The 11,571-nt window shown below is 40.0% G+C and overlaps 2 protein-coding genes across 2 annotated transcripts in view; one reads left to right on the top strand and one right to left on the bottom strand.

The window, feature by feature from the left end:
* Nucleotides 1-5,438: 5,438 nt before the first annotated feature.
* LOC143019040 (uncharacterized) lies at nt 5,439-7,079 on the bottom strand. The gene is made up of 2 exons (XM_076174741.1): nt 6,468-7,079; nt 5,439-6,143 (listed from the first exon to the last, which is right to left on the bottom strand). The coding sequence occupies exons 1-2, from the start codon at nt 7,077-7,079 to the stop codon at nt 5,439-5,441; spliced, it is 1,317 nt and encodes a 438-aa protein (XP_076030856.1).
* Nucleotides 7,080-7,413: 334 nt separating this feature from the next.
* Nucleotides 7,414-11,571, top strand: part of LOC143019039 (serine/threonine-protein kinase pim-3-like) — a 63,797-nt gene continuing 59,639 nt past the window's right edge. Inside the window, exons 1-2 of the mRNA XM_076174740.1 lie at nt 7,414-7,515; nt 9,290-9,503. Of these exons, the coding sequence (XP_076030855.1) occupies nt 7,414-7,515; nt 9,290-9,503 (316 nt within the window). The remainder of the gene's footprint in view (nt 7,516-9,289; nt 9,504-11,571) is intronic.

Genomic DNA, 11,571 nt, shown 5'->3' with positions numbered 1-11,571 from the left:
TTTCCTTGCTGATGACGGACTCCTACTAACAAGTTTTGTAGAAGAAGCGGTACAAGCAGTCACATTACTAACTGAAATTGGAGAAGAATGTGGTTTAAAAATAAACAAGGCAAAGAGCAGTAGCGACGTCTAAAAATGCATGGAGACTGATTTCGCAGTTGAGGAACGGACTAAATTTTTTTATTAGTCTTATCATGTTATCAAGTGATAGGTAAAAAGAAAAACACTGAGCACAATTTCCTGTTGGTTAATGGAAGAATATTGGAAAGGTTTGAGCACATGGAAAGAATGAGCGAGGAAGGATGAGCAAAAAGAGTATGGAAGGCAGAGGTGGATGGGGTGAATTTGAGGGGAAGAACGAGAATGAGATAAATGGATGGGGTGAAGGGGCTTTGAGTGAAGAGGAATGTCTGTTGAACAAGGAAGAGAGAAAGCAAAGAATACTTGTTAGTGGAGAATGGTTGTGAGATGATGTTAATTTGACGCGGATCTAAGTAACATTAGAGCTCACTTTCTGTATTTTTGCATGAGAGGACGAGGAGGGAAGGGTCGCCATGTACATGGAATGGCTGGGGCTACCTTGACTGGCCACTTCCCGTTCATAGATGTAGAGGACTTTGGCATGTGGATAAAACATAAAAAATATCCCACTTCTTTCGTTAATATTCAAACTTCCCTTATCCAAACCTTCACTCGAACATATGTATTCTGTGATATTCTCATTTCTTATAATTTACATTCTAATGTTCTATGATGACTGTATTTCAACTAAGTTTGTGTAAATTCAACACTGCTTCGAATTTATTCTGGCCAATAAAAATATATATGATAGACCTGTATACTAAATTGAAATACTATGAAACTATTGTTATCGATGTACTTAATCGTATTGTCACAACAAATCATTTTATATAATTTCTTATAGGTACATCCAGGTCTGACTTTAACCCGATTCACATGTGTGTCGCTGGTACAATCACCTGTTCTTGACGTTCTACCTACGACAATAAGATAATATCATCTATATAAGCACCTCTCAGTACGAATGGTACCCTTTCTCGGCGAACCAACGAGAACCCTTTTTTCAGAGCTAGATTTTGAATACGAACATAATTGAATGAGAATGAGAGTCAATTATTCAAAATGTCGGACTTGTACATAACTTGTTATGCATAGCGATACGGTCAGTGTACCATGAAAGTTACAATAAAAACAACAACAACAACAAGTCAATTCATCAAGAAGTAGTAAGAAATGTAATGCAATATATATATATATATATATATATATTATATATATATATATATATATTATATATATATATATGTATATATATATATATATATATAAACGAGAGTAAAGTGTATCCCTCCGCGTCCTCTCGATTGTCAATGTCCGCATCTGAGGTTGGCGCGAAAGGGTGTCCACGTGCCTCTCCTACATGGCATAAAAAGATAAGAGTATAAGAATGAAGGACACTGTAAGAGACCATAAGGCCTACACTAGGCAGTTCCACGTCCATTACTACCTGTCATCCCCATTCATAAAGTTGTCTAATCCTTTTTTAAAACAACCGAGAGTTTCAGCGCTCATTACATGATTACTAAGTCTGTTCCATTCCATGGTGGAGAGCAAGCTCCCCTGTCACTACAGGTTCTCCCCACCACTACAAATACGAAATATACCCCTACTACCACAAGCTCACCTACCACCAGGCGCGGGTACGGTACACGTTCATAATCAGTCAGTACTTGTATGTGATGGGGTATGTTGTTTTCGTCAAACATTTGATTCATTTGTGAAGGCAGCCGCGAATTATATTTGTGAATTATATATGATTTTACATACAATTACGAGCAAAACAGACATAGGTTTCTGAATCAATCTCTAAGCCAACAGCATTATTCTTGGGGTTAAAATATCGGCGCGTTTCAAGTATCGGTTATCGGTTCGGCCCCCCCCCCCCCAATAACATTTCTGGATCCGCGCCTGCCAACCACCACCACAAGCTTCCTACTATTACTACCAACCTCTCCACCAGTAAAAGCTCCACTGTACCTCAAGGTTTCCCACCATCCCCGCCAAAAAAGCTCCCCATCTCTATAAGCTATCCAACCACCACAAACTCCTATCAATACAAGCTATACCACAGTCACAAGCTCCCATCACTACGAGTTGCACTACCACAACAAGCTCACCCAGCGGCGGAGCCAGGAATTTTTAGTTGGGGAGGCTAAGGGGGGGGCTGAGTAAATTTTTGGGGGGGCTAATAGTAATATGATAATACACATATTTTATCCTCATTTCAGAAGGGGAGGGGGTTAATGGTTGGGCTAGCACTGATGGCTGACAAATCTTTAGCCCTGGCAATTAAAAATTCCACTTAATAAAATTATTTCAGTGAGTGTTTTAAATTTTCAATTTGCTCATTTCAGTTGTGGGGGGCTAATGGGGGGGCTGGCCACTTTTTTGGGGGGCTAAAGCCCCCCCCCCTGGCGCCGCCACTGAGCTCACCCCATCAACATTAGGTTTTTCCGCCATCACAAGCTACTCCGGCCACAAGGTCTACCCACCACAAACCCCATCTGCCCATCACAAGTTGCTCCACCACCATTGCAAGTTTCCCTCACCATCACAACTACCTCCCACCACCACAAGTTCCCCCCACCATCACAGGCTCTCCCACCACGATAAGCTCCCCAACAGCACAAACTCCCCCATTATCATAAGCTCCCCAACACCACAAACTCCCCCACCACCATAAGCTCCCTGACAACACAAACTTCCCGACAACTACAAGCCTCCATTGAAGGCTCCCCAACCTCGACTGCTACTTAAAACCGCAAGAACTTACGTTAATGGATATTTGTAGCTGTTTGATATCAGATAGTCAAGATGACATTCATGGATCATCCATACGTTCCTGGTTATCGATAACGTTTTCAGAGAAACACGAGTCTTTTGTAAATAACTGAATTTTGGCCACACGACTATACACTATGCCCGTCACATGTTTGTATAATAGATTAATTAAATAGAATAAATAGTTAAATATGGTGGAGAGGGAGAGTCAACGGGATTATTCGTAGACGCACAAATATGGCCGTATCAGGACAATTGCCCCCGGAGGACAATTGCCCCCTGGAACAATTGCCCCCTAGGACAATTGCCCTCTAGGACAATTTCCCCCGTTGTCAATTGCCCCCTGGGACAATTGCCCCCTAGGACATTTACCCCCGGAAGACAATTTCCCCCGTTGACAATTCAACTAAACTTGTAAACCTACTGTAAACCTTGTAAACTTGTAAACCTACTGAATACCTCCTACGAAGTTTATTACTTCAAGTGATCTTTATTACTTCGAATAGTGATTGTGTCGTGTTGTGTACGTAATTGAACGTAATTGTACGTAATTACTAGAGCCCGGATTTCTAGCATTTATTCTATTATTGCTATTACGACTATAAATGCAAATAAAAAATTCCATTCATTGCAAAAAATGCTACTTTACTATATACGCTATTTTGACCAGACACAAAGGCAAAAAGTAGTCTGGAAGAACAGTATAAAAGAGCCCTCGATGGGCAAAGTTTTCTTCTTTATCATTCTGACAACTCTGTTGGTGAGCGCAGGCCAAGAATTCTAATTTTCGGAACTTATAGAAATGTAGAAATGCTATCTTCTTCTCTTCATTGGTTTATAGACGGAACATTTAAAACAGTTCCTCAGATTTTTGCCCAACTATATACTATTGATGCTTTGCAAGATAGTCGTACAGTACCTCTGATTTATGCTCTCCTCCCCGATAAAAGCCAAGCCACATATACAACTTTTTTTTACAAGAGCTGAAGAAATTAAATCCTAATTTATCTCCAGTCAGCATAATGGTCGACTTTGAGAGAACCATGATCAATAGTTTGCATGCGGTGTTTAACCGTACAAAAATAAAAGGCTGTTTTTTTTTTCCAGAAAGAGCAGTCACTTCAAGAGTTTAGTATCAGTTAGAGTGCAGCCGGCATTGCAAATGAAGGATCACGGAAAAGGTATAAAGATTGCTCCCAGCGAATAGTCGGTTTAGTGAACGATTACAACAACAGAGAGATTTTTGATTACTTAAGAGGAATTGCGTATAATCTAAGTTTTTAAACAAAACTAAGCTTATTTTCATTCTTTGCAACTAAATGTATTTTTACTCTTTGACTTTATAAATAAAGTTTTGAACAAAATTAACTTTGTATTTGTATTTATTTCAATTGTCCACGGGGGAAATTGCAACTAAAAGTATTTTCACTCTTTGACTTTATAAATAAAGTTTTGGATAAAATTAACAGGGTACAGTCTGCGTTGAGTCACAGTTTAGTTGAATTGTCAACGGGGGAAATTGTCTTCCGGGGGTAAATGTCCTAGGGGGCAATTGACAACGGGGGAAATTGTCCTAGGGGGCAATTGATTACGGGGGGCAATTGTCCTCCGGGGGAAATTGTCCTGGAACCAAATATGGCAACTGCTTCGTCCAATTTATAGTTCTCTCGCCTATTGGCTGAGCGGACTACGCGATATTTCATAGGTAACCGACTGTTTCGAGTTACTGAAAATATCAATATCGCATTTTATATAGATTTAGCATTTCACAGTACTAGAACGTTTACTAGTCCGATTCAGAATGTATTGAATTGATTTGTACATATATACATACATACACCAAGGTTTTTCCCCCTTACAAGAGAGGTAGTCAAAGGCATACTCGTAAATCCACTCCCACGTATCATCGCCACGTACTCAACTCCCATTCACCAGCCTTCCCTCCCTCTGTTCTTGGCTCCTCGTGGATGACGGGCCATCACTGCATCCAGGGCCGTTTCTAGTTCACCAGGCGCCCCAGGCAAGAATTCGTTATGGCGCCCCCCCCCTCCCTCCCTCCTTCCCCCCTCCGGGCTGGAAATAATAACCTAAACAATTTCGAACAGAACTAGCATCACAAGTTCCACAACAAAAACAACATACTTTATTAATAAATTATCTCCACGTATATGTATACACAGCAAGGAAAAGTATAGACTCAAAAGTGTACTAACGATTTTTGTCAATTTTAATAGAATAACACCATTATACATTTTTATTGCAAATTCTGCCTAAGATAAACTGAAAAGGTAATCTTGCCAATCTAAAACCATAGAACTCAATGCATATATGTTGAGGTCTATGCTAAAACTATTAAATAAAAGTTTTCTTCACTTTTTTCATATTTAAACCTGACTCTTCTTGACTTCCTTGCAGCAAAATCATCTATAGTGTCATCATACGAAACCTGTTTGGATATTTCTTTATTAATACTAATTATTGCCAGCCCATTTAGGCGCTCCTGTGACATAGTAGACCTTAAATATGTTTTAATGAGCTTAAGTTTAGAGAAGCTTCTCTCTGCAGATGCCACAGTCTCAGGTGTAGTGACAGCAATTCTTAAGATAGATCTCTTTCAGGCCTTTCTCCTCCAGAAAAACGAGAAGGTCTAATGTTGTCATATTTTGTTTTGGCCATTGTTTTGGAAATGACTGCATCTCTACAATCAGTTCATCATAATTTAAGTCAGCCAGATCCCCAGATGTGAGCGTATTACACAATCCTTTTGCCTGCTTTTCTAGCTCACTAGCTGGCAGATCAGGGAAGTTTATGAGAACACTGAATTTCTTTGCAACATCACTCATCATTCCAGTTCTCTCTCTCAGAGATTCAATGGCCACATCCACAACTACATTGAAAAATGAAAACTCCATTTTCTTCAAGGCATCGGTAATAGGTTCATCAGAGGCCTCATAGGAGAACTGCCTTTTAGTAGTTCTGAGTCTTTTCTGCTTTAGTGCAGCTTCCACATTCATCTCTTCACACACCTCTTTGGCAGATGTCTGGGCATCAGCAAACCCAGTGTCTCTGTAGCTAACAAGGGAGGTTTCAGCCTTCTTGAGAATGTCAACAGCTACATCCAGATGCATGCATTGTGATTGCAGAAGTTTATTCACAGTTTGGACTTTTCCAAGGATATCATACCACACCACCGTACAAATAGAGAACCGGTATGATCCCACCTCTTCTGCTAAGGCTTGTGCTTCAATTTTAATAGCTGGATCTGCAGTGCTTGCTCTCACCTATAAAAGAGCATCTTTCACTTTTGCAGCCTGGAATCTTACAACCTCAACACTGTTGATTCGACTCTCCCACCGTGTGTCTGCCCAGGATTTCAAAGTTATGTCCACATGTTTTTTTAGGGTCGACCACCTTTGAGTGGAGGCAGAAAAGAGATTAAATAGTTTTTACAGGTAGCTAAAGTAGCCAGTTGCATCTGAGGAGCTCTTTGCTGCATCACACACAACCAGATTAACAGTGTGTGCTCCACATGGCACAAATAAAACCCTGGGGTTTAACTGAAGAAGTCTAGCCTGGACTCCCTTGTTTTTTCCTTTCATATTTGCCCCATTGTCATATGACTGTCCTCTGCAGTCTTCAAAGGGGATATTAAGCTCTTTAAGTTTTTTGAGGATGAGTGTTGAGAGGCCTTCTCTTGTTGTCTGCTCGGCCTCAAGGAACCCCATAAAATATTCCTTAATTTGTGCAGTGCCTTCAGCTGCAACTATTCGAATTATCACAGATAATTGCTCCTTGTGACTTAAATCTGGAGTGCAATCTAAAATAATTGAAAAATATTTGGACTGTCTAATTTCGGTCACCATGCACTCCAGAACCCTCTCACTGATGCAGTCAATAAGCTCATTTTGAGTAATATTGCCTAGGTAGGATGTATGACTGGCACCTCCTTGCACCTTCGCAATATGTTCTTTGAGAACAGGGTCAAACTGAGCCATGAGTTCAACTTCTTTCAGAAAGTTCCTATTATTGGGCTGGTAAAGTGTGTCTGTAGACCCTCTGAGAGGAACATTTCGTTCTGGCAGACTATGAATTATAGCCACGAACCTGGTAAGTACCTCTCGCCACCTTCGCCGTTCAGTGTTTATTAGTGCCAGCTCAACTTTGACAATTGTTTGCCCCTTTTTAATACGGCTCTCCAGTTCTTTCCATGACCCCATATTCTTTGTATGTTCTGGACTGTTCTCATACATTTTGAGTGAGTCACTGCAGTTTTTCCAGTCATTAAAGCCATCTCTGCTTAGTCTAAATGTTTTCTGGGAAAAGAGTTTGCAACAAAAACAGTATAAACTATCTTTTTTCTTGGAATATGTCAGCCATGTTCTTTTGATTTTCTCACCGTTCACTAGCTGTCTGTAGAAGTAGTGGTGATGACTACTTCTTCCATCCTGTTTCTTTGGGAATGGGAACTCTGATTTGATTACATATGGCCCTCGACTTACCAACTCGATCCTCTCTCCATCAGACAACTCGGGTGACCAGTCAGCGGGATCAATGGGTGCTGCTGTAACAGACTCACTGCACTCACATCATACTGACGACATCTACCTATACAGTGTTGACAACTTTTCTGAAACCGCCAGATTGAGTCCATTAGTTAGCTAAATTCGACCGAAAACCGGCTAAAATGTGAAATGTGCTTTCAAACAAACACCGTTGCATCAAGTATCAACACTTTCATTATTCATTTATTTTCGCGTTTGCACTTGTATTTATTTTTTATTTGAATTATTCACGTACAAAAATACTTGTCTCTCATTTATTTCTATATTAATATTGGATGGCAATTTCGCGCCCCCACCCCACAGCAAATGGAGCCCCAGGCGACCGCCTGTGTCGCCTGTGCCTAGAAACGGCCCTGACTGCATCTCACCCACTGCCTTGGGTCAAAAGCAATGCAACAAGACAAAGGACATCCACAGCAAGGCCACTTCATTTAATCGGCGACACCCCTCGTCTCCGTCCCCTAATGCAGAAAAAAACGGCCTGCGTCAAAATATCATTCACACATACTCCCCCCGACTCCCTTTCATGCATCACAGCATCATCCATACACAACCATTATCCACTCCTATCTTCTGTATTTTCCTTTTCTTCCTCAACAGACATTCCCTTCTTTCCCAATGTCCCTTTTTATCCCATATACATCTCATCCAGCGGCGGCGCCAGGAATTTTTAGTTGGGGAGGCTAAGGGGGGGCTGAGCAAATTTTGGGGGGGGGCTAATAGTAATATGATAATACACATATATTATCCTCACTTCAGAAGGGGAGGGGGTTAATGGTAGGGCTAGCACTGATGGCTGACAAATCTTTAGCCCTGGCAATTAAAAATTCCACTTAATAAAATTATTTCAATGAGTGTTTTAAATTTTAAATTTGCTCATCTCAGTTGGGGGGCTAATGGGGGGGCTGACCACTTTAATGGGGGGCTAAAGCCCCCCCCAAGCCTCCCCCCCCCTAGCGCCGCCACTGATATCATCCTTTGTCGCCCCCTCATGTTCACTCCTTCCATCTCTGCCTTTCACACCTCTTTTAATAATCTTTCTTCACTCACCTTTTCCCATGTGTCCAAACCATCCCAATACTCTTTCATCAACCCTATCTCCCAACTCCCTCTCTACCCCCGCTCTCCTCATAAGATCATAAGACTGAAACAGTAATAAATACTATATATTCTCTTGTAGGCCATCATCTCGAATGCTCCGTTCAGTTCTGATCCCCAGATCTAATAATGCATAGACAAATTAGAAAGAGTATAACGTAGAATCACTAGAATTAGCCCAACTTTATGTAAAAAACCCTATGAATAGCGTCTAACTTGAACTCGTTAATTTAGATTATCCAAAAGTAGAATGCGGAGCAATTGAAATGAAGCCTTTAAAATGTTCCACGGATTCGTTGATATGGGCATATATAATTATTTTTTGTAGACCGTAGTAATATCATATGAAATTATTACAAAATAGTCTATAAGAGATCAAACACCAATGACTTTTTTTATTATTACTAAACCGTATGGTAAAGTTTTGGAACAAACAACCTATTCATGTTGAGTTAACATGCAATTGACACTTAAAAAAAAAAATAGATAAATATATGGAGTCCAGCCCCAAGTTAACTTAATTATCAGCATTGTGGGCTCATTCGCTTAGATTAAGTCAGTGATTCTCCGTTTTCACTGTTTATATCCACTTTTAATTCACAATAGCCTCATAAGTCTGCTGCTAATTGTATTCCTTTGTATTGCGCCATTTAGAATAAAGTAGTTCCATGTATGGAATTATTTTATTTATATACGCTAATTCCATACAAATACTACTAGTGTAAAATTAAAGTAAAAATGACCTGTGTTTTATTTACCAATTAAAGTTATCTAAAAATGTATACTATACAAAATTAAGATATCCAAATCGGCGAGTTGGGAGGCAGTGTCAACATAACACGCGAGGAGTATACTCGAATCAGCTAGTGGTGCAAGAGAGATGTGTGAATAGAGACCGTGAACATACCGCATTGAAAGGATACTCCAAAAAGAATTGGTCTTCTGCATTATCAACGAGTAAAGTCAATGGCAGAATCAGAGGTAAGCATACCTCTACAGTCAACTCCCTGCTTAAATTTGGAAATGACTCGAGAATTTGTGAAAAAAATGTACAGTTTGTGACAACAATGCTTGTCTTGTTTTATTAGGTCTGTCGTTATTATAGTTTAAAACAGGGGTGTATCTGTCAATTTTTCCAGGACTGAGCAATGTTAGGACCTACTAATTCGCAATTTCGAGTGCCGTAGTTTTCAAATCCACTGACTAGTCAAGTTTTGCGGTAACGGCGAACAAGATTGTTCGAGATTGCTTTTTGATCAAGGTGTTGAAGATTTAAGGTATTGAATGAATGACATGTCATGGAAATGTGACTGATTGATTGACATTTTAAGAATGGGTGAATGTGCCGAGTAGCTCCGGAGTAGCTAACATTCGGAACGGTTAGGTAGGTGCCCTGGAGGTAGCTGCCATTCGTTGTTTGTGTTCAGTATTTTTTCTAGTTTGTGCCATGCGCAATTTGTTAAAAATGGATTTTGTTCAGATTTGTATTCCTACTCGATGTTAACGTGGTCCATCAGAACTATCACCAAAATGTTGAACACAAGGTTGCAATTTTGGATTTGCTTGCAAGCGTCGCTCTCTGTTCCTGCAGGGTGCAAATAGCTTGTTTCTATCGTGACCGTCGCTGCTAGTCTGTCATCGGTAGTTCGGACTGCCGATTACGGGCGTTTTCCCCTATCGTTTAGGGCTACGGTATTACTAAGGTGACAATAATTTTCTTACGTATGTCAAAATGTATGCAGGTCTTGCTAATAAAAAAATATTAGCGAAAGTGTTTGGTACCTGTTGGCTTGAGCCGATGCTTGAGGGGTTGCGTGGTTGGATCGACGGTCCCGTATGGGCCGGGCCCGTAGACAGGATTTTGGGGGTTGGGAAAGTAGCGCCCAACCCCGCACCCAAGGGCATGTGGACTAGGTTTAACGTGTATATACGAGGGTGGAGGTAGCTTTTACGGTGGTAGGAGGGGGTATAGGCCGAGTTTGTTGCCTACTGCAGGAGTCTCCAAACTTTTCAATGTAAGGGCCACATTATATATTTCCCACATTTATGCGGGCCAAAGAAAAAAACAACAACAACTGTGCCAGTAATTTAATTTCCTCAATATTAGAGTATAAACATGGCAAAATAAAAACGTATCTTGTTGGAAAAAATCAGGGTAAACTAAATAGATTCCTGCCTGTAGTTTTATGCAACCAAATTAGTGACGAATGATACTGTCGTTTTGACTTCAAGATTTCATTGAAATCAGGTTCCAGATTAGATGAGCCAATTGTAAGAATTGATTTCAAATGATCATCAGACAAATTTGCTCGATAGTTAGATTTCACATACTTCATTTTGGAAAATGTTTGTTCACACAAGTATGTTGTACCAAAAATGGACACAAAACTACAAGCAAACTTTTTCAAATTTGGAAACTGATCTGGCTTCAGGCATTTATAAAACTCAATCAGATTTCCTTCTCTATACTTATCTTTGTCTGTCATCTGCCTGGAGATCAATAATTTCCATTTGAAATAGAGTTGGAAGATTTTCAGCATTGCAGTCAAATGGATTATGAAAGAGCCTGATTTCATTTGCTTTGGCATCAAGGTCAGCAAATCGCTCCTGAAACTTTTTTCAAATCTGAAATTATTTCATTTGCAAATGAGGAAGGATATTCAACTTTACTTTCTGCATGAAATTTTTCACAACATGGAAAATGAGCAAAATTCTTAAATTTCACCTGGTCTTCAAGTACCGCGAGTTTTGCTGAATGCCTTGACATGAATGAAGTAGTCACTGATCAAATTTGTTTTGCCTTGCAACTTCAGATTCAATTGATTCATATGACCTGTCATATCTGCAAAAAAGGCCAATTTCCAAATCCATTCACATTCTGATAATAATGGCTGAGGTTTATTTTTCTTTGTGAGAAATGAATAAATTTCTAATCTGAGCTCAAGGAAATGCAGCAAAACCTTTCCACAACTAAGCCATCTAACTGCTGTATAATAAGGCAAGTCAACAAACTCGGCATCAATTTCTTTCAAGAAATCACGAAACTGGC

This window comes from Oratosquilla oratoria, chromosome 36 (genome assembly GCF_046742065.1).
Source record: "Oratosquilla oratoria isolate Oo_2021 chromosome 36, ASM4674206v1, whole genome shotgun sequence".
NCBI lineage: Eukaryota > Metazoa > Arthropoda > Malacostraca > Stomatopoda > Squillidae > Oratosquilla > Oratosquilla oratoria.
The sequence above is the reverse complement of the archived record's forward strand: the minus strand, read 5'-3'. Positions and strand labels throughout refer to the sequence as shown.

Bases quoted from the DNA above. Each gene is read 5' to 3' on its own strand.
- LOC143019040 (XM_076174741.1), bottom strand. From the start codon at position 7,079: ATGGGGTCATGGAAAGAACTGGAGAGCCGTATTAAAAAGGGGCAAACA. The intron at 6,144-6,467 runs GCAAATATGAAA...GCTCTTTTATAG, and splicing joins GACAGTCATATGACAATGGG to GTGAGAGCAAGCACTGCAGA.